General features: G+C 42.2%; 1 protein-coding gene across 1 annotated transcript in view; it reads right to left on the bottom strand.

Annotated features, from left to right (window-relative positions):
* LOC149271569 (talin-2-like) overlaps window positions 1-27,158 on the bottom strand; it is a 49,416-nt gene that overhangs the window by 6,480 nt on the left and 15,778 nt on the right. The window contains exons 24-49 of the mRNA XM_089507322.1: window positions 24,505-24,633; window positions 24,205-24,307; window positions 19,589-19,797; window positions 18,657-18,776; window positions 18,115-18,312; window positions 17,515-17,654; window positions 16,563-16,656; window positions 15,909-15,998; window positions 15,696-15,818; window positions 15,132-15,275; window positions 14,736-14,897; window positions 13,413-13,553; window positions 12,679-12,860; window positions 12,267-12,399; window positions 11,565-11,666; window positions 11,054-11,224; window positions 10,722-10,868; window positions 10,041-10,142; window positions 9,266-9,385; window positions 8,962-9,108; window positions 8,532-8,698; window positions 7,914-8,097; window positions 3,322-3,447; window positions 3,019-3,135; window positions 2,697-2,882; window positions 2,491-2,598 (exon numbers count right to left, since the gene is read on the bottom strand). Of these exons, the coding sequence (XP_089363448.1) occupies window positions 2,491-2,598; window positions 2,697-2,882; window positions 3,019-3,135; window positions 3,322-3,447; window positions 7,914-8,097; window positions 8,532-8,698; window positions 8,962-9,108; window positions 9,266-9,385; window positions 10,041-10,142; window positions 10,722-10,868; window positions 11,054-11,224; window positions 11,565-11,666; window positions 12,267-12,399; window positions 12,679-12,860; window positions 13,413-13,553; window positions 14,736-14,897; window positions 15,132-15,275; window positions 15,696-15,818; window positions 15,909-15,998; window positions 16,563-16,656; window positions 17,515-17,654; window positions 18,115-18,312; window positions 18,657-18,776; window positions 19,589-19,797; window positions 24,205-24,307; window positions 24,505-24,633 (3,645 nt within the window). The remainder of the gene's footprint in view (window positions 1-2,490; window positions 2,599-2,696; window positions 2,883-3,018; window positions 3,136-3,321; window positions 3,448-7,913; window positions 8,098-8,531; window positions 8,699-8,961; window positions 9,109-9,265; window positions 9,386-10,040; window positions 10,143-10,721; window positions 10,869-11,053; window positions 11,225-11,564; window positions 11,667-12,266; window positions 12,400-12,678; window positions 12,861-13,412; window positions 13,554-14,735; window positions 14,898-15,131; window positions 15,276-15,695; window positions 15,819-15,908; window positions 15,999-16,562; window positions 16,657-17,514; window positions 17,655-18,114; window positions 18,313-18,656; window positions 18,777-19,588; window positions 19,798-24,204; window positions 24,308-24,504; window positions 24,634-27,158) is intronic.

The following is a 27,158-nucleotide window of genomic DNA, read 5'->3' as shown; positions in this document are numbered from 1 at the left end:
AGAGCTACTGTAGCTCAAAACGCTGAAAAAGGTTAATGCTGGTTCCAGAACATGCAGTTTGTTGCTTATGGCGCTGCATAGCCACAGACCAGTCAGGGTGCCCATGCTGACCCGTGTACACTGCTTAAAGCGCCTACAATGGCCAAGTGATCATAAAAACTGGACCACTGAGCAATGGAAAGCGGCCTGGTCTGATGAATCACGGTTTCTTTTACATCACTTGGATGGCCCGGTGTGTGTGTGCGCTGCTTACCTGGAGAACACATGGCACCAGGATGAACTATGGGAAGAAGGCAAGCTAGCTGAGGAATGTTCTGCTGGGAAGCCTTGGGTCCTGCCACTCTCGTGGATGTTACTTTGACATGCACCACCTATCTAAGCATTGTTGCAGACCATGTACACCCTTTCATGGACACGGTATTCCCTAATGTCATTGGCCTCTTTCAGCAGGATAATGTGGCCTGCTACAAAGCACAAAAAGATTCAGGAATAGTTTTAGGAACACAATGAGCTCAAGGTGTTCACTTGGCCCCCAAATTCCCCAGATCTCAATCCAATTGAACATCTGTGGGATGTGCTGGACAAAAGTTCAATCCATGAAGGCCCACCCTCACAACTTACAGGACTTAAAGGATCTGCTGCTAACGTCTTAGTGCCATATACCACAGCACACCTTCAGAGGTCTAGTGGAGTCCATGCCTCAACGGGTCAGGGCTGTTTTGGCAACAAAATGGGGGACCTATACCATTTTAGGCAGGTGGTCATAATGTTATGGCTGATCGGTGTATAATTCCATAAAGTGAGGGGGGGAAAAAAAGTCACTTCGTCAAATGACACATGGTGTTTCAGCACGGATACCATAAATTATAGCTATGAAGTCTAGTGAAAATCAAAGGTGTTGGAACTAAATTTCAGCTTTTTGGGTAGAACAATCTGGCAGATTTCGAGTTCCAACTAAACGACGGTATAAAACAATTATACACATACATTATACTTACAACACAGAACAAGCACCCAAATGTTTTCTTTTTAAACAAACCTAGAATTGTCTATGAAACACCACCATTGACTGCAGAAGTCACTTTTCAGAAAGACTTCTGCAGTCAGTGGTAACACTACATAACCAATTCCTTTAAAATATTTTCTTTTTACATACACAGAGGACTCACATCTTTACTTTCAAAAGATTTGCTCTGCTTTTATTTCTAGATAAAAGCAGAGCAGATTATATACGTTAACATGTCCTAATAATGTACATCTCTGTTACTTTACTCCAGGGCTTGACAAATTTGTTGTGAATCTAGGCGCCAGCTAAAAAAGTTAGGAGCCAGGATTTTTTTTAAACTAACAGTTGGTCAGGAGTGATCTGATCATCATCAGCCCACTTACTAAACTCACAGCATTTGACCTGGAAGCACTCTGGACTTCCAGGTCAGTGCTGTGGTTTTTTTTTTATTATTATTATTTTGATTATTTTTTTTTTTTACTCTTTCAATGCTGATGTTCCATTGGAGCACAGCATTGACTGATATTTAGTCCCCACAAGCTTTTGGGGACAAATGTTAACCCCTGCAATGCCACGAATGTGTCACACAATTGTGGCATTGAAGGGGTTAACGCTGCACTGTCGCTCTCATGGAGCGATTGGGCAGCAGGGGAGGGTTGGGGCTGGTCTCCACACTCATGTGGAGACCGGAGAACCCTCTCCCCTGTCCCTGAAGCTGCCTCTGGCAGCTGGGACGCAATTGCTGGTCTATAGACCAGCCATTGCAGGGGGGAGTCTCTCTGATGACTGCTGTAGGCTTCCATGCCTACAGGAGTCAAAGGGCTTGTGGGGGCTCGTTTTTTGCTGTTGCTGGACCAGCAGCAGAGCCCCTTGCAAAACGGGAATTGAAGGGGTTAATGCTGCACTGTCGCTCTCATGGAGCGATCAGGCAGCAGGGGGGTGTTGTGTCAGGTCCCCACACTTGTGTGGGGACCCAATCAACACGCAACCCCCTTCCCTGAAGCTGCCTGTGGCAGCTGAAAACACAATTGCTGGTTTTCCTGCGACCGCGTTTTCAGCCTACACAGGATCACTCCGTGGGAGTGATCTCAGGCTCGGGGGCAGGCTCGAAGTGGCTGTGCTGTCTGTCAATTTTTTGTAGATGTAAGAGGCTGACAAACACCTAGGCGCCAGGACAAAATTCTGTCGCCATGGCGACCTGGGATTTTGGTCGAGCCCTGCTTTACTCTATGTTTAGTCAGTAATTGATAAGATCTGAACAGGTTTTACATATTTTAAAAACTCCTAATTAATGTACATGGTTTTAGAAAGAGTTTACTTATGTTGACTAAGGTAATATAATAAATTACATGCGGATAATGGCTGTTAGCAATCCTGCAAGGTACCAATATGTCGTCAATAAAATATATTTTGACACATAATAGAAGACTCTATAGCGAAGTTAATTTTAGACTTTCTGATGTGCAATATCCAGTTCGGCTTACCATTAAAACATGTTCCAGCATCTCCAAGTATCCCATGGTGCATTCAGTCCCGTATCGTAATGCCCGTTCCCTGGTATCCGCACTGACATCTGGATGGTAAACAGCTTGCTGTGGCAACAGGGAAATATTTATAAGCCCCACTCAAGATTCTCGACTGAATCAGAACTTAATTGTCCCCTTCTATGGTTTGTATTGCTGTGACCCACCTTACAGGCTATTAACATTTCAGACACAGCCTTACGGCTCAAGTTTGCGGTGGCAATCACATCATCCTGTCTGCATGAGTTCCCTGCTGCAACAGCCTTTGCTGTTGCTGTAGTGATTCCTTTGGTCATGCGGATAGATTCTTCGGGGGAAGAAGTCTTTTCAGGAACCTCCTTTGAATGGAAGACCTAGAGGAAACATTTTATGGGTAATTGGATTTAAAGTTAGCTACTATTAGTTCATCAATTTACCGAACATAGGGCCAGTATAATGGGATGTTTTATCACGCTCTATAAGAAGTATATTAATTGTGGTCTTTCTCACCGTAAGTTCCTGCTTGATGTGCTCAATGGTGGCCTCCAAGGCCCGCGTACCACGTGTTGCTTCATCTTCCACAGCTTTCACAGTCTTCAGCAAGGAAGTCACATTTGTAACCATTACCTGCAAACAGCAATGAGACAGGGAGAAACCCATCAGGACTGCCATCTTGAAAACATTTAACTGACCAAATGTTTTAATTACACTTAATGCCACCAATTGGAATGAACAAATGTGTGTTTCTTCAATTTGTCCCACAAACAAAGCACAATAGAGAACACAGCTCATCCTCTGCTGGATCGCTATTACCTTCGCTGCACTCTTCAGCTGATACATGGAAGGGTCATCGGCTGCCTTCCCTGCAGCACTTTTTGTGGCTCCAATTAAGTCTCCCAGAGCTTTGGCCACATCTTTGATGGCATTAATTAGAACCACCTAAGAACAAACATAAAAAAACAAGAAGTCCACATTAACCCTCATTGGATGGATTACCGGTTACAGGACCTGACAATACGGTGAAACGTGCTTATGAAGCAACACTGGAATTAAAGAGCTACGGAAAGCTGGAACGCAACCTCAGCGCCGTACAGGCATAATCCAAAGCACTTGCTCACTTCATAACAGGAGCCATTATCTGTTTTTCCACACAAAGCATTAGCAATCAACCAGGCCCTCAAAGAGAGGTAAGCTATTTTTTTTTTAAACGTTTTCTGTCCAATACTGGTCCCGAACCAGAAACTATTTGAAAATAGTATTTGAAAATATCTTCTTCACTATGTCTCTGATAAAAGTACCATGCCTAGATCATATAATACATAGCTATAGAGTTGTGACACTCAGAATACTATTTCCATATATCAGGGCTCGACAAATCCCAGGCGCCAGGTCGCCATGGCGACAGAGAATTTTGCCCTGGCGCCTAGGTGTTTGTCAGCCTGTTACATTCACAAAAAATTGCCCCCGCGTCACCACGCGTGGGCGCTGCTGCTGCTGTCTGCCCAGGAGTCTGGGCAGACAGCACAGCCACTCAGAGCCCGCCCCCAAGCCTGTGATCACTCTCCCACGGAGTGATTCTGTAGGTTGAAACCGCGATTGCAGGAAAACCAGCAATCGCGTTTTCAGCTGCCACAAGCAGCTTCAGGGAAGGGGGTGATGTGTTGATTGGGTCCCCACACAAGTGTGGGGACCTGACACAACATCCCCCTGCTGCCTGATCGCTCCATCAGAGCGACAGGGCAGCGTTAACCCCTTCAATGCCGCGATCACGGCATTTAGGGGTTAATTCCCGTTTTGTACGGGGCTCTGCTGCTGGTGGTTGCAGGCAGACCAGCAACAGCAAAAACGAGCCCCCACAAGTCCTTTGATGACTCCTGTAGGCATGGAAGCCTACAGCAGTCATCAAAGAGACTCCCCCTGCAATGGCTGGTCTATAGACCAGCAATTGCGTCCCAGCTTCCAGAGGCAGCTTCAGGGACAGGGGAGAGGGTTCTTCGGTCTCCACATGAGTCTCACTCCATGAGAGCGACATTGCAGCGTTAACCCCTTCAATGCCACAATTGTGTATGACACATTCGTGGCATTGCAGGGGTTAACATTTTTCCCCACAAGCTTGTGGGGACTAAATATCAGGCAATGCTGTGCTCCAATGGAACATCAGCATTGAAAGAGTAAAAAAAAAACAAAAAACAGCACTGACCTGAAAGTCCAGGGTGCTTCCAGGTCAAATGCTGTGAGTTTAGTAAGTGGGCTGATGATCAGATCACTCCTAACCAACTGTTAGTTTAAAAAAAAAATCCTGGCTCCTAACTTTTTTAGCTGGCGCCTAGATTCACAACAAATTTGTCAAGCCCTGCCATATATGATGCTAACTCCAATTGTTTATGTGCAGTTTAATGTTGGGAGACAATAGATAAACTTTAACCCCTTCGCGACCTTTGCCGGTTCAGGACCGTCATAACAAGAAGGTCACTAAATGACCTTTGACGGTCCTGAACCGTCAAAAAATTAAATAAGCTTAGAAAGTGATAAAGGATCACTTTCTTCGCTTAAACGGCCTTGCTGCAATGCCTCGATGTCGAGGCATTCAGCAAGGCCGAGATCGGCATCGGGGGCCATGTCTGGCCCCTCCCCGGGGCGTCAACAGCCGCCATACATTGTATGGCGGCGGACGCCCGTTTTAAAAGCGTTTTAAAATCGTTGATCGCCTCCTAAACTTAAATGGTGTCGCTGGAATGCCTCGATCAGGAGGCATCCAGCGACACCAAACACTTACCTCTGGGTGGGCTGTGACCGCTCCGGAGAGCGGTCACAGCCGCCGCTGCCGGTGATCTTCGCCATCAAGCAAGATGGCGGCGGCCCGGGAAATAAAACAAAGACGAAAAAGTTCGCTAGAGGGTCTCCAGACCCTCTAGAGAACTGGCTCCACTTGCTGGTTGAATACAGGTACTGCATTCAACCATGCAAGTCAATGGAGCCCAGCTTTCTAATCACTATGTGATTAGTAAAATATTCAAAAAAAATAAAAAAATAAAAAATGGAAAAAAATTTTTAAAAAAAATGTGCTAACATTTAAAAATAATTATGCAGTGATGTCACTAGATGAACCATCCAGTACCAGCAAAATGTGTAAAAAAAAATATAAAAAAAATAAAATAAAATTCAAAAATAAAGTTTATTATTTTGAGCAAGTGCTAAAATTTCTCAAAAATCTCAACAAAGAGTTAAAATAAAAGCACTTCAAATACCCAAGGGGTGTCTAATATATAAAAAAAATGGCTGATGGGGTAAATTGGAGTGGCCTAGCTCAAAGATAGGGCATAGGTACAGACTGACCAAAATGGCGAAAAAAAGCGCACTTCCCAAATGTGGCATTTTAAATCTGAAACAACCCGACAAACCCATGCATGTCGGGTATCACTGCACTCAGGAGATGTTCCTGAACACACATTGGCGTGTTGTTTGACAGTGGCATATACCAGGACCTGTATATCTATAACTAAAGTACAATTTGTGTGAAAAAAAAATAAAAAAAATTACTATTACAAAGTTTGACAAAGTGTAGTTCTATAATTGGTGCATGGAAAGGGTTAAAATAACAGCATTTGGAATACCCTGGGGTGTCTAGTTTTCAAAAATATATGGTTTGAATGGGTTAAATTGAGTTAACCGGCTTCAAAGATATTCCAAAGAGGAGAGGGAGGCACAATGACCAAATGACCACCTGAATTACGCATGCCCCAAAAGTAGCCTTTTACCAGCCAAACAATCTGACAAACCCATGCATGTGGGGTATCGCTGTACTCAGGAGATGTTGCTGAACACATATTGGGGTGTTGTTTGACAGTGACATATACCAGCACCTGTATATCTATAACTAAAGTACAATTTGTGTGGAAAAACAAATAAAAAAAATTACTATTACAAAGTTTGACAAAGTGTAGTTGTATAATTGGTGCATGGAAAGGGTTAAAATAACAGCATTTGGAATACCCTGGGGTGTCTTGTTTTCAAAAATATATGGTTTGAATGGGTTAAATTGAGTTAACCGGCTTCAAAGATGTTCCAAAGAGGAGATGGAGGCAGACTGACCAGATTTGTTAAAAAAGATTTGGAAATCATAAAACGCTGCTTGTACTTATTGCCCTATAACTTACAAAAACAGCAAAAAAACATAAAAACATTGGGTATTTCTAAACTCAGGACAAGTAGTAGAATCTATTTAGCTAGTTTTTTTACTTGCTTTTTTAGGTGAGTAAAAGATTTTTCAAATAAAAGTCATAAAATGTGTTTTTTTTTTCAATTTTTCACCATGTTTTTTTAATTTTTTTTATAGTAAATAAGATGATACGATCAAAATAATGGTATCTGAAGAAAGCCCATCTTGTCCTGAAAAAAACAATATATAACTTATGTGGGTACACTAAATGGGTGAGGAGAAAATTACAGCTGAACACAAGCACCACAAAAGTGTCAAAACAGCCTCGGTCCCACAGGGTACAAAACGAAAAATGAGCCCGGTCCTTAAGGGGTTAATTTACCATACTGTGACAGAGCACAGATTTCTCACGCATCGGTGTAAGGGAAACACAGCAAGGAACCAACCTGATGGCTAAAAGCATTCCGGCACCGTGAAACCCAGCTGAAAACCCACTGGGGGAGCCAAACTCTGAACGGGAACGAGCTGAACAAGGTGGGGGATTAGTGCGGTCAATGATCAAATTTCGTGTGAACATATGAAAGCAGCAGTACTAGAGAGAGGTACTAAGGCCTGGCGCTCACAGGCAGGTGGCTTGTTTCCGCATGCAGCTATTCTTTTTCCTCTTTAGTAAACGGGCAATTTCTGTTTGTTGACCTACCTCCTAACATTTGTTATATTTTACATTACAATCAAAGATCCCCATTTGATTGGACCCACAACAGTTGCAGATATCCAATGTGTAAAATCAATGAAAAGAGGTAAAAGATGGATTGAGTCAGAGGCAGGATCGGCGGACAGTACAGCTGCTTGAAAGGTAAAGTGAAGTTAGAAGCAAACAGGTAAAGGTGTTATATGAAGTTTACTTGTGGATAAAACCAAATCAATCCTGGTCTGCTTAACCCTTTCTGTGTTAGAGGATCTTGCAAACATTCTACAACAGAGAGGGTGTTTAAACAGCCAGAAGGAATGGGCTAGTGAAAAAAGAACACACGGGCCAAGCGTGTTAGGCGAATGTACCCGGGACTGCTCCGTGTTCATTTGGAAGGCTGTTTCCCGGCCAGGACGTCTTATTTGCAGATAGATATATAGCTGGAGGGCGTACAAAGGAGAGCGACAGTAAGAGTTCAGAGAGGCCTAGGCAATGTATGTCAGGTCTGCTGTGGATGATAAAGGAATGAGATCTGCGGCAGCCCATTTCTCCCACCTGGGTTTCTGGATCATCTGACCCCAGACTTGCTGCTCCCAGTTTCACCACCTCTGCCAGCTGTGTAATGGTGTTGGCTGAAGACTGGGCTGCCTGTGCCAGCTTCTCTTGGCTTGATGCTGCCCCTGAAACCAGCAGCTTTGTGTCTTCCACAAGTGCCTTGGCAGTCTTAAGTATGTTTTCCCTGTAAATAAACAACACTCTTTATGCCTCCACCGATGCTTGTAACTACATTGTAAGCCTTATTAATCTCTATATATAGACATTCAGCATACAGGGTGATGAAAAATTAAGCCATACGGTATGATGGAGCAACAATGGCATCCGCAAGACTTATAAACCCATCACACCTTCCTTAACTTTATTTATATTTCATATTATATTGATAAAGCCTTGGAACTAGGAAGTAATCCTCCAATAGGCTCATACTATATAGTTCAGCATTGGTCTTAAACTTCCATTCCATTAAGAATGCTTTTGAAAAGTACCAAATGGGTTAAACATGCATACCTGGGATACCAACTTGCATGGCCAGGTGTTAGTAAGGCTACAGTTGCTAAATCTGACATGCCTTTTTAAAGTTGGAAAAAGAAACACGCTACTTATTAGTAAACATACCTGTGATCAGCGAAGGATTCTTTATTTTCAGCGTTGAGCGTTCCAGCAGAAGCAAACATTATGGTGGTGTCCAGGTCAGCAATGATGCCAGACACGGCACCGCCAGCAGTGATGCAGGCTTGTGTTCCTTTATTACCAGCCTGCAAGGCTGACAACACTAAAGACACCTGGGCACAGGGGTATAAAGAACATTCAGTGGTTTGGCCATGCCCACAGTCAAAGGGTTTCATGTAATAGTTTTATGCTAGTTTTCAGAAGCTCAATATAAATAACATTTTCTTTCACAAATACTAAAGACTAATGGCAGGATAATTTTAAAAATAAAATTAGTGTTTTTTTCTATAGTAATAGAGGTTTCTATTTTTATTGGGAGAATGGTACCTAGGAGTACATTAGATGTCAATTAGCCTTAATCTTTTTTCTAACTTACCTTCTCCGTGACGGTTCTGGCACACTCAATCAGCTCACGCTTTGTGTAGCCATCTGAAGGGCAGATCTGCAATGCTCCAGCTTTCTGTACCAAAAAGATGCAGCCATGCCCCAAGTCTTGAATGCGTGATTTTATCTGAACTCCAATCTGGGGGAGTGGGAAGGCAATATTTAGAGAGAAAAAACTAAATATGGAGACAGGACATAAATATTGAGGCACCTCCGATCCTAACAAGCATTAAAATTTTACACATTTGAAAGAAGGCTTCAAGCCTTGGAAGACCACCTCTCATCTGATTACTTACCTCCTTGGGTTCTGCTGTGGCTGCAGCCATGCGTCCTTGAACTGCTAGATTTCCATAATCACTGGTCACCTGCGAGGCCAAACCACCCAGCTCATCGGGGTTAGTTACAGACTTGGCCATCTGACAAAGCAGTAAGAGTACATTCAAGTGAGTGGAAAGAAGCTCACATGATGCTGCGTAGCACTGCTGTTACATATTGGTGAAGACGGAGCAGAAATGGTCAGACTGATCCCAAAGGTGGGACGAATATTCTTTTGATTTTTGCTTCTGAACACATGCAAAACTGGCTAAGGGGGATTTACATATGACAATTAAAAGCACTACAATTAAGAAGCTTTAGTCTCACAAAACACTTGTCAGCTGTACAGATAATGTCAAAGACAGTGTGTGGCCTTGATTTATAGTGCAATAAACAGAACATGCGAAAGTGCGCACCTATTTATATATAATATTTCTCTTTATTGCATCTAAATGTTTTCTATATCGAATCAGACAGCAATTGTAATGCAGTTGCATTGTTTTAATTCAGAATTTGATGGGAAGTAAAGCCCTCACTCTGGTTGCTTTCAGGGCCAAAGGCATCCCAGGGGCCACACTATCACATGTAGGAGCAATCGTGGAGTGCTACCTACAGGGCATTTAGGAAGCGAGCGGATGCTGAGGTGCAACAGTTGGACTAATGTTATGACAGGGACACTTTTATTCATAACCATCAGCATGACAGAAGCTGCAGTTGTCACACAGAAAATCCGGATTTTGAGATGTAAAAACTTACCATCTCCTGGGCAGTGACTGCAATAGCTTTTGAGTATTTAACACCTGTAGTCTGGTAATCCACAAATGTTCCAGTGGGTTCAGGTGGCGTTCCTTCATCAAGCTGTGACAAAGCAGAGAAAAAACATTGATTACGTTCCAAGGCATATTTTTAGAAAGGAAACACTCAATTTGAGCTTGCATTAGACATTAAAAAAAACCACACACACACTTGAGGAGCAGCAATGCAAACTCTCCTGCTTGAGTTTACGTATTAATTTAAAGTACAACACTGCTCTGCCATATCACAGCCGTGTGTGATAAAAGCTTACATTTAGAAGAGCAGTTACTAACATTTAAAGTAATACCCTGAACGGAGTAGCACTTGATTTACTCCGTTTGGGGCCCATAATAAAAAACAAAATAAAACAACAACATCTATAATATATCTTGTAGAGGATGATACATCGGACCTACACAATTAGTGTGAATCCTGGTTCAGAGTATAAGTCTCAAAAATCACAGACATAATAACAATTACAAAATGAAAAAGATGATGTAAAGTTGCAGGGAAAGTTTCCTAAAAGGAATTCAAGAATAGAAAAAAAAATCACCCACATAAAACCAGACCTCCTGAATCAAGCAATTCCTTAAGAGCTAGAGAGAATATCCATTAGCTTAGTTAATTCTGAAACATGCTCACCTTATTCATAGCCTCTGCAATGGAGTCCACCATACCCCCAACCATCCCAACTTCACTAGCAGCCTCATTCAATGTAATCATTAGGTCATCCACAGCCTCCTTCATTAATTGAGCTGCCTCTGCAATTGCATCGTGAGTATGAGATGCCTGCAAGAAACATTGGTTGAGAAGGTACCATTTACAAAAATAATGGTTGCAGCAATTAATGCATATAGTAACTGTGGGCGCATTATAGGATCTGAAAGAGAATGTGAAGGTTTTACGGCTCTATTATGTCTGTGGGGTCTTAAAACTTTGTTACTTGAGTATCAAGTTGTAAGGAAACTCATTACCTTGGGGTTTCCTCCGCCTTCCTTTGCAGCATACAACATCTGTAAACCAGATTCCGCCAGTGTCTTGGTTTGATCTAACACAGTCAACTGCTGTTGATGGTCCAGGATCTTGGACACTAACCCAACAGCAGATTGGATCAAAGGCTCAAAGTAGCTGGCAAGCTGTGTGACCTGGCAACATAATCACACTAATGAATAAGTGGAAAGAACACAATATACTATTCAAAAACACAAAAAGACATACAAAACACTTCATCCACTGAATTCCTGTCTCCAGCATCTCAACTAGGACCAGCAGGTAGTGGGTGTCTTGATTTTACCCAATTTATAGCCATGCTCAGATTTTAAAGACAAAGTACTAATCTTAACTTAAAAGTACCTCTGAGCAACCACACATCTTGATCCAAAACGACTTGCATGACATTATATAATGCTTCACTGGGAATGCTTATTGATATTGTTTCCCCACAGTAGTGATAACTTGTAACCTTGCGTATGCTTATTTACATACCTTGTGCCCCAGCTGAGCTGCTTCTCCTCTGGCTGCAGTAGTTATGGGATCAATGAGATGACCAATTTCCTGGACAACCGATGTCAGCTGGTCCTGCAGAGCCTGGAGAGAGACCACGCGTGGCAAGCTATCATTTACGCGAAAAGAGCGTGGGCATTTAAAAGGTGTTGCGCTTGTGTTGTGTGATGGAAAAATAAAATTCGATCAGTCAGTCACTACTATGTGTCTGTGCCGTTTTTACAAATACAATAAATGCATGTCAACATTTAAAAATTATTATTATGCCAACCCCACTGATGCTCCATTTGGACAAAACCCCATTGTTTAAACACTAAATGAGGCAACTAATAATATAAAAGGCCAAGAGTCAAGTGGCGATACACCAATTGATCTGGATTGGGGAAAACTTCACTTGCACAGTAGTTAATTCCAGATGAAAACTAAAACATTTGTCCATTTTTATGAAATTGGACCACTAAAACATTTATGTGGACATCCTTAGATACATAATGATATCACCCTTAAATATTCAATGATGGGAACAAAACGGAATATGATATGAAAAACTTGCTGCCTCCTTCTATCACCATATAGTACTATGGAGCAAGTTGTCACTTAATTCTAATAACCAAAATTCTCAATTTCTACAAAAGCAGGTGACTTATGCAGACAGCAGCATTAGACTTAGTAGGGAATCAATACCTCCAGTGAGATATCATCTCGTGTGGCAAGGTTCTGGCTGACACTCGCAAGTGATGCCTGCTCAATGTCACGGATGAAACGGTTGATGCTATCAATGGATTGGTCACATTCTCTCTGTCCTGGGGCTTTGTCTCTGGAATGGTCACAAAAGCAAAGAGTGCCTGATTTACGGCAGAGTTTTTTGGCACTTTATCAACCATGTATGCCACTACCCAAATACCCAAAGTTTCCTTTAGTAAGTGGCCCTACTGTACCTTTGGTTCCCAGATGTCACCCATGCCAATAAAATACAGGGACTAAACGGCACTTGCATACATTATTAGAATATATAACCGAAAATGATTTCTGTAAAGATGCTGGCTCTAGGACATGAGTTCCACCGGAGTAGCAAACTTGGCGTAATATCCCATACCTGATGGAGGTAATCAGGCTCTTGATGGAATCCGATACTATACGAGAGTGACCTGCAAAACTGGACCAAGTCGGTGGATCTTTGGGATTGATGGCAAGTGACCGTGCGGTCTTGATAAGCGAAGATGAACTTTCCAGCATGGTAACAGCAGACACCAAAATGGGCTCCTGTGCTTTTGAACCCTGATTAGCATAAAACATACAGAAGACAAAGGCAGCATTCAGGGGATCAGATATTAAGAGCAGGTACAAGTAACAAAGGATATTTTTGGAAGAGGCCTCATGAAGTTCGAAATAACTAGATAGGAGAAATATATTGTGTAGATGGGGGAAAAAACTTTAGTGTAAACGAAGATAACGAGACTATACAATTTATACTATCTTTAAACAGATAGTTTAATATAGGCTTCTAATAATGAAATATTAGTTGCTTTTAACTTTTGTGTACTTAACTTTTTTTCTAATATTTCTACCAGACAATGATTTCAGTTGCTAACAGAACATTCTGGAGATTTAGAAACAGTGTAAAAGTTCTGAAAACCCAAAAATTTTACTTTTCTTAACCAAGAAAGTATTCTATAGAAGTAGGGTTTGCAGTTACTATATTCACATCTGTATGTTTTTGCACCAGTAATGGTGTATTTAAAGTGTAGCCTTAATAGTTAGGTAAAAGTGGATGGATGTGTGTAAAAGTGATCGAGAGGTGCTGGGACTTTTCATATATCAGCTTCTCACCTCGGTGCTGATCTGGGCTGGGATACTGGCAAATTCAGGATTTGAGGCAAATGCGGTTAGGTTTTCCACAGCTGAGATGAGCGGAGCTGTTGCGATGCTGCATTTCTCCCGATTGTCATCTGAAAAATCTCCATCTAGTGTCTGAAATGGATACAGTAATATAAAGCACAGATGGTATGTATTACTGGAATTAGAGAATAGGATTATAAAATGAAGTACAAATACAGGCAGACAGTAGAGGGCACACAGTAATGTAGGGGTGCTGCATTTGGCAAGTGAGAGCTTTAATAAGATGCTCAGGTCGCTTACAAGGTACAGTACTTGAAGGATATCAATGTGCAGTTCCAACAAAACAAAACAAAAAAGAAATTTAGTGAAATCTAGTTAAAACCTTAAGCAGACGTCATTTTTATTCACGGAAGTGTCTGGTTTTTTTCAGACAATGCTCCTAGTATGGAAACATTCCACTGGGTGCTATGGTTTTTATACATTATCATCATGTTGAATTAAGCATTCCCTGAGAAAATGTGAATCAACATAAAAGCTCTAGGGAAAAAAAATTCTCATCTATGAAAGGAACCATGAGGAAAGCTTGTTCCCACACCTGAGTTTCCACTAACATATATTTTATGAGTGTCATGACATAACCATCATTTAGTTGCCGCTTCTGTAGGAGATACAGTGGAAGCAGAAGAAAAGGCTAGCTGTTCATGCCGACTCCCACTGAAGTCAAATTCAACATTTTTACAGCTCTGGAATGAAGCAGAATTTCACCAGCCTCAGGAAAGAGGGTTCTAATACTAAAGTTAGTCCTAAAAGGTGGAACAGTACCTATGATGCATATGCGTTGCAAGGGAAAAAAATGAAACCACTTGGAGTAAGTTTACAAAACAATAGATATGAAGTCCAAAGTCAGGAAGGGTAAGGAATTAACCAGCATTAAAAATAACACATTTGCTAATGGCATTTAAGATTACTGCATATTTCGATAAACTCAAGCTCAAATATTTATTAATGCTTACTTCCCCACCAAATCCAAAGATATGTGTATGTTGTCTTACCCATCATGCATATATTTGGCCTGTAATTCCTTTTTATAACACAAACATAGATCAAACAAATCCTTCATAGCAATGCATGCCCAAACGGATTACATCTGCTCAATTGTATTTAATGGAAAATTGAAATAGGCTACAAAACCCCATTCATGCCTCCTTTACATCCACTAGACAAAGCTGATGTAAAACCATTGTCAGTGTTATTTTTCATTTTTACTGCCTCCCAACTGTAATAGGTGCTCTATAAATAAATGTAATGTCTTACCTTGATTGTTTTCACAAGGTTGGCTGTACTATTTGCAACTTCCTTAGCTGACTGAACAAAGTGTCTCTTAGCCACAGGGTTGGCAGTTTTGGACGACGCAATGCGGCAGGCATTACACAAAGCCGAAGTGTGTTTGGCTACTATGGTGGCAGCCGAAAGAACCTACAGTACAAGGGAAATGCTAATCTCACAAACATTCAACAGAAAGGAATATAGCACATTCCAAGACAATATACATTCCTAAAAACAAACGTGTGAAAAACATACGTGTACTAGATTTTTTTCTGTACTGAAACAAACCTGAATCACACAGACTAGGAGGGTGAAACCATTGGATTATTGGTGTTTAATTACAACTGCTTACCGTAACAAGTGCCCATACTATATCACACATACCTGGGATGGACTACTGGCTGGATCTACTAGATTCTGGCATGCCATCTGGATGGCTTGATTGGCTCTTGCAAACTGAATAGGATCCACCAGACCCTGCTGACCAGCCTGGCTATTGGGATCAGAAATACCCACAAGGTAGGCAGCCTGAGAAGATAATATTCTGGGTTAGGTTGGGTCTGACAGACATGAAAGACCAACATAGCATTAATTATATCAACAAAAAGGTTCTAAAGCTAATCACCCCAAGTTAAGGATGTTTCAAAAACCACAAAGACTTATGGGAAATGGAGGACTGTAATGCAAGAGATGCAAAAGTAATTCAATGAACTAGATCTAATCACAATCATATGTTCAAAGTACATGCTATCTAGTACTTGCATGTATCCCCATGATTAGTATGACAAGTTATGTGTTGATGTACAGCATAACAACACATTTTATTGATGTCCAAAAGAGGAAAATGTTTGGAAGGAGTGGAATAAATATACTTTATTTCTTCTACTTTCTAGACACCTCTGAACTAGAGTCATTGTGGCTTCACATGAAATGTCCAAAATGTCTCACCTGGGAAGCAGCCTCTGTCAGACCACACAGGGCTTTGGAGGCAACACCAACACACTCCCCAAATGTTGGTAGGTCTCCAGTCTTGGCATTTTGAGAGATACCGGCCATGGATTCTCCAAGAACCTAGAATGGGCACACACCAGACACCTTTTGGTTGCTGGACAAACTTTGATAGGTAGAGGTGCACATAGTGCTAGTAAGCATATAGGTTACCTTTGAGTTTTCCATCACACTCTCAATGCAGTCAAAATAAGAAAGGTCACTGACAGGCTCATTTGGGTTCTCTAGCATCCCCTTCACAGTCTTGGGGGAGAAAAGTGAGTAATTAAGTTCTTTACCTTGCACGTTCTGTATGACAATATTAAAATGAAACTTGTTTTCATTGTGAAATAGAATTGTAACTGAAAATATGCAAAATAAGGGACTAATGGTGACCAGGTCAGACAGGGCCCAAGCACTGAATTACCCAGACGGTCTCAAACACAGCTGTTTCAAACTACATTCAGTGGTCTATTACAGGACCCTTAATGCTATTACACATTTTGTTTTTAAGAATGCATGGTGGTGGAAAATGGAAATACCTGTAGTGGTATAACCCAATTAACTACCTTATGGTCACTTTTTAACAGCTTGATAATAAAAAATAAAAAAATAAAAGCCCTGGAATTAAATCACCCTCAAAACACTTCACTTAATATAGTTATTGAAAAGTAAAGGTCTCAGTTGGCTTAAAATAAGCTTGCTAAAAAATATTTGATCTCATGTAAACATACTGCAAACCTCAATAAACACAGTGCTAGTGCCCCACAGAGTATTAGCAAATCACTAAACTCTTGAAATAGTGCAACGCTACATCGCTAAGCAGACCTCAAGCTCTCGCAGAGCGTTGTCACACTCCTTCTGCCCCGGAGCCTGCTGCGTGCACAGGGTGATCAGCTGGTTTATGCTTTCAGTCACGGCTCTGAGAAGACACGAGAGGTCGCAGAACATTATAAACGTACGTACAGGTAAACTGCTCACTTTCAGCCAAATTTTTTTTTTCAAAAGGAGAAAAAACACAGAGTGCAGCAAGGCACTGACAAAAATATTCTTAAATTGAAAAGTGAATGGGGACAAAATCATATAGCCATAGTTACCAAAGAAACGAGCAATACAGGGTAATGCGTACTGTGGAAACAGACTAGAAATGTTTAGAAACACAGTAGAAAACATAAGAAATAAAGCCGTAGAAAAAGAGTTTGTCATTATACATAAAAGATGCAAGTCTCATTTAAGAATATGGCCTACTGGACACCTTACAAAGAGCAGAAGTGCCATTCATGGCTCCTTTACACTTTTCAGAATTAAGGAGACCTCCTGCAGGTCAACAGGACACTTTAGTATTACTACCAAACCAAGAAGAGTTGCATCAGAGAAGCATGAGGGGGACCTTGACTGACAGGATCCAACAGGAATAAAAACATAGTCGGGACACAGATAGTAATAGAAACATAAAATTTCATGGCTGGGAAAAAAAAAACATTTGGCCCTTTTTTCCTGATGTACAGACCTTTCAGTCTTGGGTCTCCTCTTAGAAAAGGAAAGCCATATTCATATCCCATACATGTTTAAAATCCTTCTTAAAAAAACACCTCTGCTAGGAGGTTGTTCCACTTATCTACCATACTCTCAGTTTAGTTAAACCGCAGTAAACAATGCTGGATCATTCGGTACTAAAAAGGGCATTAATCACATATCAGCCCAGGATATCACCCCAGACACACAGGTAAAATAAGTGAGTTAGCAAGTACACATAACATATTTAGCATGCAATTCTAACCTCGCAGCAGCTGCCAGAAGGTTTTTGGCACTGGGTGCTCCGGAATCTACAGACAGAGACTTGGCAGCCAGGAGCAGCTTGCTGGAAGCCATTGAGATGGTCTTCAGGTTGCCTATCACCTGTATCTGGTCATCTTTATTCTGTAAAAGTACCATAAACTGTCTTGGTGAAGTTCTCTTTCATACGAGCAAGAAGAAAGATGTAAGGTAAACATTGGCAGGGTCCAGACTTTGTTTTTAGAGGCTGTTCTCTATCTACGCAGACTTGAGCTAAGGACATCTTAACTTGATGCTGTATTATTGTGCTTTTTTCTACAAAGCACCATAGTTAAACCCGCATGTGAGAAGCAAAAGATCTCAGTATCATGTTATTCTACATGCCTGAGATCCTATTGTGAAGAGAAAATGTATTATTCAGCACTCAGGGCTTCTATAGTTACTCAAGAGATTATGATACAATATCAGACTGTTAACCTAAAAGCTAGTTCCCAGAAGAACAACAGGGAAAGAAGCTGGGCAAATCCTGGACCTGGTAATGCTGAACATAGCTAGAAAGAGCTCAATACAGGCACAACAGAAAATCAACCTGCTTGAAACCGACCTGCGTCTGTCCAGCCATTTCAATACCCGCATCCAAGAACTCATCAAAATCGTCACTAAATTTGCCAGAAGCAGCAGCCAGCTCCCCGGTTTGGCCGCGTGACGCATGGACCACTTCTCCTGCCGACTGATTTAGATCTTCAGCTGCCTGATTTAGCCCACTTTGGGCCTCTTGGAAAGACTTTGTGCTTGGAGGCAGCTTAGAGAGAAAAGCAAAATACCCATTATAAATCACAATTACAACAGTCAGGAACAAGAAGGTATCAGCTTTTGTTTTGAAATGTTTAGATAAAAAAGTATGCACACAAAGATATAAGGTATGTACGCATGTGTTTGTTTTTTTTTTTTTTAATATTTTTAATATTTTAACACCCAACTTGTCTTTCTAGTAAGGCAATATCAAATCAGACATTTTCAGCCCTTTATTAGTACATAAACCATCTGAAAATAACACACCCATTAAGAGTTATGTATAAAAAGTATCTGTTGGGGCTCCGCTGTGAAAATTATATTTTCTGGTCAGTCCCATCAGAAATACCTTACCGTATCCACCAAAAGCTTCTTGCTGGACTCCCCAATGCTCTTTAGCGCCATGTCCACATCCTTCTGCCCCGGCAGACAATTCACACAGTTATTCAGAGAATGTGAGACAGCTTTGGCCACCTGCAAACAACAGCAACAGTCAGGGTTCCAGGTATGGAACATGTCTTGCTCTGCTGTGGAAGAGCTTATTATGAGGCAGCAGGATCCCTACCAGACACATGCATACAGCCAGGCTATGGCCAAAAAAAAAAAAAAAAGAGGTTGACGGCGACGGTGATGAAGACACTGATGACGACAATGATAAATAAGAGCAACAATGTTGAGATTCCAGTCTTCAATAATAAAATTGCTATACTCCATTCCTCCTCAACTGCTCTTGCCACAAGCAAGAACAAGGCCGCTGTACACTTTGGCTCCGGAACACCTTCCTTAAACCCATCATCACAACAGAAGACCTCCGCAGAGTTAACTAAAATCTTGGCTCTTCTACAAGGCATCCCCAAGTGCATAGAAGCGAAGATCACACTGTTTATGCACTCATAGATAACGGTGCGGAATATGCACATTTTCATGTATCTCGTTGCTTATAATACATTATTCAAAATATTTGAGTGTCAGTGTTTCATTTTATTTACCATTTGTATGAATAACTATTACAAAAGCTGTATAATATGTTGAAGATTGTCTTCAAAAGGAAAACCAAAGTTTTGTATACACTGGCGTAACTACAGGGGTCACAGCTGCGACCGGCCCCATGCCTCTAGGGGGCCCGGTGTGACACATATGACATCACGTGACCTCCGATGAGTTCAAGGTCTCCCTGTGCGGTTCAAAATAGTTTAAAAAAAGGACCCTTCCGATGTGGATCGATGCGGTCCAGGTCAGAAGGGCCTTTTATATCCGTAATTAATCCAAGATGCAACATGTCTGACCTGGGCCAGCCTCTGCTGAATCTCTGCATCCCCTGGAGCCACCAGAGCTTGCTTGGCTTCCTGGATGAGCTTGGCAGACCCATCCATTACATCGCGGGCCGAGTCTAGCATATCACCGGCAGCCTGGGGATCACTGGTGGAAGCAGCTACACCTCGAGCCGACTGTGCCAGCATCTTCAAAGCCTGAGCAGTCTCCCTCGCTGCCACACCTGAAGGGCAAGATCACAGTCATTAAGCACTTCACTGGATGTGGCACTGCTTGTTGGTTTGGCCAAGAAAAGTCTTGACGTTTGCAGAATATTTGACCAACAGTGTGCCGACAGGTAAAATGTCTGAAATAAGTTCAATAAAGTACAGGTCAATGGAAATGGTTCTCTTCCCCAATCATGAGACAATTAAGTCAAGGGTCTTACCCTAATAACCTTTAATTAAACTAACACTTAATTTTCAGGGTTTTGGGAAAGCACAATAGAGTAACAGGGGAATGGGCCATATTCTGGTGACCGTAGCACGATACAATAAGGCACTTTAAAATAAAACTGCTTATTGGAGAGATTCAGGATCCTGAATTCAGCCAGTTAGAAACAAAGCTATGGTTTTAGGTGTTGGATCTAACTGGATGTTAGCTACAAACTGCAAGTCTGAAGCTACTGACATATATATAAATGGACTGTTACATGGAACATTATACACAACACCCAGATCTTGTTATACTCCATTTCCATAGTGACATTACGCTGATAGCCAAGACCTTCTAGTTTTATGATACGGGGGAAAAAAACAGTGACAAGAAAGGCCATTATAGTACAGTTTTCCCAAACTTTACATAGTATACAAACGCTGATCGTTATCTGCGCCACCGCTATCACTAAATAAGGTAACATACACAGTTATATAGCGTGAACTGTACTGTGCCGTGTTTCCTGGCAGCATGATTATGTTTATCTGAATGAGTCCTTAACGCAAATCTTTGGACGCAGATCAGGATAAATTCTTGCCAGACAATCCATTATTATATGCTCAGCCAGATTCACAGCTGGAAATATCTCACATGAAAGGTTCTGGTCGGTTAGTCTGTAGCCATGAGTAAGATACACTGGTGCCAGTCTGTCTCACCGACATGCTACAAGAAGTCTTTTAATGCAAGCAGAATAGAGATAGCTGGAACAGGGTCCATGTCTCAGTACAGACATAAAACACAATTTATGGACGCCGCATCAAATTTAATTTAACATTTCCTTGTCAGAATGACATACATAGGTATGAAGGACCTTTAGACATTTTTGAATGCCTGGTCTCAAACAGACCAGAAATTCTTAACGTCCATGTATGATTTAATTAGCTTCAACAATTATGACTAGTATTCGTAAGCTAATGCTGGGATACCCAATAATTGATGTATATGTTGTTCAAGCCTCAATCGCTTCTTGGTCTCGTCTTAGATTCAGTATAGTCATATACCTATCCCATGTAGTTTTACATTTCCTCACTGTATTTAACCTCTACCACATCTGTTGGGAGGCTGTTCCACTCATGTACCTCTCAGTAGAGTAAAATCTCCTTATGTTACATCTAACCCTCTGACACTTTAGTATTAGATTAGGATGCATTCCTTAGAAATAAACATCCCTAATACATTGATAAATATATTTATGTATTTCTTAAAATATATCGGGAATGCCAGTTTACTTGTCTTATTGCTGGTGGGGTTTGGAAGCTTTAGCCAAAATACTGCAGTAAAGCCAGTTACACAATGGTTTGATGGATTTTTGTCAATGCAGCTACAGGCAAGTAATCAGACCCCAAAAAAAAATAAGTGTAATCTCGCTTTCAACGCCTACTAATACCGTAATATACGTAACCTAATTTAAGATAAGCTACATTGTTCTTGTTTCTATTTTTGCACCTTTCATCTTTCTTTGCTTGGGGATGGATTATTCACCTTAATGGGAACACAAGATGAGTCACGACGGGCAGGTGTCCCAGATAAAGACAAAATTGGATTTTATTAGTTATCCACAGAAAACCTAAAAGGTATCGATGACACTAATGAGTCTGTAACAGATGTATAATCCGCTGCTACTTTCCATATATTTATTTATTATAGGTTTGACTTGCTTGGTCTCGGATAAAAAAAACCAACAACTAAAAGATAAAATGCCATTATTAAACCAGTGTGGGAGTGAGTAGGGGCAGTGGCGTCGGCAGGGGGGGGCCAGAGGGGGCCATGGCCCCCCCTACATCATGCTGTGCCCCCCGGTGTGCCCCCCAATTGAAACTCCGTCTTTTTTTTTTTTTTAATAGACCCGGAGGAGAGAGTGAGAGGCGCCGAGCGGTTGCTGAGGAATAAGTTCTCAGCAACCGTTCGGCGCCTCTCACTCTTCTCCGCGACCGCGAGGCCTCTTCCTGGTTCGCAGTGCCGGTATTTCAAGCCGAGCGCCGGTATATGTCGTCATATCCGGCGCCCAGCAGTGAAGCCGGCAGAAACAGGGATACAGAGACCTCGCGATCTCACCGCTGGACAAGCCCAAGGTAAGTGAACTTCAAAGGGGGGGTTAGAAAGTTAGGAGGGGGTTAGAGAGTCAGAAGAGGTAGATAGGAAGTGAGAAGGTGTAGATAAGGATAGATTGGGAGGGAGAGGGGGTAGATAGGATAGATTGGGAGGGAGAGGGGGGTAGATGGGATAGATTGGGAGGGAGAGGGGGGTAGATGGGATAGATTGGGAGGGAGAGGGGGTAGATTGGAAGGGAGATGGGGGTGGATGGGATACATTGGGAGGGAGAGGGGATAGTTAGGATTGATTGGGAGGGAGAGGGGGTAGATAGGATAGATTGGGAGGGAGAGGGGGGTACATAGGATAGATTGGGAGGGAGAGGGGGGTACATAGGATAGATTGGGAGGGAGAGGGGGGTACATAGGATAGATTGGGAGGGAGAGGGGGGTACATAGGATAGATTGGGAGGGAGAGGGGGGTACATAGGATAGATTGGGAGGCAGATGTGGTAGATAGGGAGGGAGAGGGGGTAGATAGGATAGATTGGGAGGGAGAGGGGGTAGATAGGATAGATTGGGAGGGAGAGGTCTTTATGGGACAAAAGCGGCGTACGTTCAGCTGTTTGGGGACAAAGTTGACATAATGTGTAATTTGGGTGCTGGTCAGGTTCTATGTGGGCAGTGTGGACACCAGGGTTGGCTTTGGGGTGTGTGACCAGTGATCTATGCCTGTAATTTAGGGGGTTTTATCTATACCTTTAATGCAGAGTTTATATGTAATTTCCAATTGATTTATATCTGCAAAGCTGGGTTTTGTGTCATTCTGTTCATCTGTATCGGCTATATTTCCATACATTATTAATGTTTACCTGCAAATATAGGATTTGCATGTCTTATTCAGTTGATCAATACCTGGAGTGCTGTTTCCATGTGTTGATTATTTGATCTAAACCTTCAGTGCTGAGTGTACATGTGATTTCCAGTTGATCTATACCTGCAATGCTGGGTTTGTGTGTTCTGTTGGTTTATACCTGCAATGCTATGTTTCCATACATTATTTATGTATACCTGCAAATACAAGGTTTTTTTTAATCTCATTCAGTTGCATGTGCTGTTTCCATGTGTTGTTTATTTGATCTATACCTGAACTACAGGGTGTAAGTAAAAGAGCGCTATGGTTTAGTGAATGAGGGGACAAAGGGACTCTGGGGATGAGGACCTCTCAATGTCACGGTGCAGTCAGAAGGAGGGAACACTGCACTGACTCTCACTGTCTTCCCCTGATCTGCAGTCAGTGTGGCAAATATATTGGCAGCAGGGTCTAATATTAATATATATTGGCTGCAGGGGCTAATATTAATATATATCGGAAGCTGGGACTAATGTTTATATATATCGGCAGCAGGGGCTAATATTAATATATATTGGCTGCAGGGCCTATTATCAATAAATATTGGCTGCAGGGGCTAATATTTATATATATTGGCTGCAGGGACTAATACTATATATCGGCAGTAGGGGCTAATATTAATATATGTTGGCAGCAGGGTATAATTTCTATGTATATCGGCAGCAAGGTATAATATAAGTATGTATCCGCAGCAGGGGCTAATGTTAATATATATCCGCAGCAGGGGTTAATATTAATATATATCGGAAGCAGGGTGTAATATTTCTATATATCTGCAGCAGGGTCTAATATTTATATATATTGTCAGCAGGGGCTAATATTAAAGAATGAAAAATAACTGTCACTTTAGCTGTTATTTTGAAATCATATTTTAATCACAGTCTTTACTTCAAAGAGATAAGTGCATATTATGTAGTTAAAAATGCACGTCTAACGTGTGTGTGTGTGTATATATATATATATATATATATATATATATATAGTGTATATGTACCGTTTTATAATTGGCCCCCCTACTTTGGTCCCTGGCCCCCCATGTGCCCCCCCTAAATATGAAACCTGGAGACGCCACTGAGTAGGGGTGGTAGAGTTGTGACATGCTGTATTAAGCATAATTGCACATATTCTCTTTACTTAGATAAACTAATGGATTCAGGATCGGAGCTGTAATAAAGCAAAGATAGCCAAACTGTTTGAATTTATGGAATCTCACCTGTGTAGTGTTCGTTTCCCTGAGCGGCACATGTAAGAAGCTGAGCCATAGACGAGCCAACTGTTTTAGACGTGCTACCAAGATCCTGAGAGCATTTCTCAAGCTGTGGAAACAATAACCGGTACACATCACTTGCTTCCAATAAATATGCATTTGCCAGCCTAATGTAACACAAAATTGCATGGCAATCGGCTAAAAAATTCAGCTCAGGACAGCTTTTGTGGGTTATTATTAAAACATGAATTAGACAACATATCATATAAAAAACTGAGATTCAGAGTTTTAGTTAATGGCTAATACCGTCTCGCCTGGAAGTGGCTTCAACTGCCTGTCAGAGGCGGCCATTTTTGCATCCTGAAGTTCATTCTTTAAAGTCTGTACGGCATTCAGGGCTGAATCGATTTCCATTGGCCCACAGGCTTCATGAGCCTGAAGAAGGGATGATAAAAACATATTCTTATTACATTATTCTTACATTACATTTATTTATATAGCGCTGAAGATTCTGTAGCGCTGTTAAAAATCACACAACAACAACAAACTAGTACAAAAGGAGAAGGCGGCCCTGCTCTGGTGACTTTACTATCTGGTAGGTGGTTGAAGGGGAAGTCTAACACTAAGTGAGGACTGCTTGAATGGGGATGAGTTGGTGGGGTCAGGATGATCTGTAGGGGTTGTTGGTTGTTCAGATGGCTTGATTAGGATGATAGCTGAGAGTATAAGGAGAAAGGGTCGTACGCTTCTCGAAAAAGGTGGTTTTCAGAGAGTTTTTGAAAATCGCGTGGGACGAAGAAAGTCTGACGGAACGGGCGGGAATGACAGTAGAAAAAAGACGCAGTTCATGAGAGGAACAAATAAGGTTGTTAGGGGAGTATTTGGATAGGAGGGTAGAGTTATAGGGGTACAGAGTTGTTCAGGGCTCTGTAGGTCAGGGTCAGAAGTTTGAATTTGATTCTGGAGGATATGGTGAGCCATTGGAGTAGCAGATGAGGAACGGTGACAGAGAAAGATTAATCTGGCTGCAGTGTTGAGGATGGATAGGCAAGGTTAAAGGCAGGAGAGGGGCACACCCGTTAGTAGGGGGTTGCAATAGTTCAGACAGGATATCACAAGAGAGGATTCATATCTTTGTTGTTACTTGTGCGGAGAATGGGTGAATTTGGGAGAGAGTCAAGTGTGACTCCAAAACAGCAAACTTGGCCTGTCAGTTGGCCAGCAGAGTTGTTAACAGTAATATATATGTCAGGAATTGTGGACAGAGTGGATGGCGGGATTACCACAAGCTCAGTCTTGGAGATATTGACTGCGTCAAAGGCTATAAAGAGGTCCTAGAGAATTAGTAATGAGCAGTCGCCATTTGTCTTCGCTGCAAAGAGATCATTAGTAATTTAGCGAGTGTAGTCTCGGTTGAATCCGGTGGATGGAAACCAGATTGTAGAGGGTCAAGCATAGAGTTCGAAAGAGAAGAAATACCGTATTTTTCGCTCCATAAGACGCAGTTTTTTTCCTCCCAAAGTAGGATGAAAAATCAGCCGCGTCTTATGGAGCGAAGATGCATGCAGGCAGGCAGGCAGGCAGGCAGGGAGGGGGGGCAACGATATACCGTATTTATCGGCGTATAACACGCACTTTTTTAACTAAAATCCGGAGCTTAAACCCTACCTGCGTGTTATACGCCGATAAATCCGGGGTCGCAACTGAGGCAGGCGGCGGCGGCCGCCAGCAGAGGAGTCCTGGATTTCTGCCAGTCAGGGGGGCCCAAGGGGTGCCGAGCGGTTGCTGAAGACAACCGCTCGGCAACTCTCGGGCCCCTCTGCCTGACAGATATACAGGAATCCTTTGCTGGCGGCAGCCGCCGCCACCGCCACCGCCGCCTGCCTCAGCGCTTCAACTCCTGTGTTGGAAGCGTTTGTCTCGGGTGCCGGCGCTTTACGCTGGGCGCCGGCATATGACGTCAGACGCCGGCGCTCAGCAGTGAAGCGCCGGCACCCGAGACAAACGCCTCACGCTTCCAACACAGGAGTTTAAGGTAAGTGACCGGGGCGGGGGGGAGATCCTGAGAAGGGGGGGTTAGGGAGTTAGAGGGGAGATCCTGAGAAGGGGGGGTTAGGGAGTTAGAGGGGAGATACTGAGAAGGGGGGTTAGGGAGGGAGGTCTTACTGTGTGTGTCTTACTGTGTTTGTGTGTGTGTGTCTTACTGTGTGTGTCTTACTGTGTGTGTGTGTGTGTGTGTGTGTGTGTGTCTCACTGTGTCTGTGTGTGTCTTACTGTGTCTGTGTGTGTCTTACTGTGTGTGTCTTACTGTGTTCATAGCTTATTCAGTTATTGTAATAAATATTTTAGCCCATTTTTTAGCTCAAAATATTTTTTCCTTTTTTTTCTCCTCTAAAATCTAGGTGCGTCTTATCAGCAGGTGCGTCTTATAGAGCGAAAAATACGGTAAGTTAATTGGTTTTGAGTTAGTTGTTCCGGCAGTTTGGTTGCTAATGGAAGAACGGAAACTGGACAGTAGTTTGAGGGCATATGGGATCAAGGAAAGTTTTTTTTTTTTTAGGGTGGGAGACATGATGGCATATTTCAAGGAGGGAATACACAAGATGAAAAAGGAGAGATTAAAGTTTGGTTAGGGTTGGGGTAAGGACACCAGAGAGGGGTGGTATGAGAATTGAAGGCGCAGTGTTGAGGGCACAGATGGAGAGGTGGAAGGACAAGAGGAATTTAGAAACTTCAGTAAGGGTGACTGGACTGAAGCAGATGAGGGTGGCTTGCAGTGAGAAGGGAGGTCGGGGTACCATTTGAATAACACCATGGGGAGAATGTTATTCCTGATGGTGCCAATTGCATTTTTACAGCAGGTGGCAAGCTCTTGGGCAGAGAAGTTGGAGGGCGAGGGAGGTGCTGTGGGACAGAGAAGGGTGTTAAAGGTGGAAATAGGGTTATGGGAAAGAGGAAAT

This window comes from Sceloporus occidentalis, unplaced genomic scaffold (genome assembly GCF_023333645.1).
Source record: "Sceloporus occidentalis isolate IW3139 unplaced genomic scaffold, rSceOcc1.0.p SCAF_491, whole genome shotgun sequence".
Lineage (NCBI taxonomy): Eukaryota > Metazoa > Chordata > Lepidosauria > Squamata > Phrynosomatidae > Sceloporus > Sceloporus occidentalis.
The sequence above is the reverse complement of the archived record's forward strand: the minus strand, read 5'-3'. Positions and strand labels throughout refer to the sequence as shown.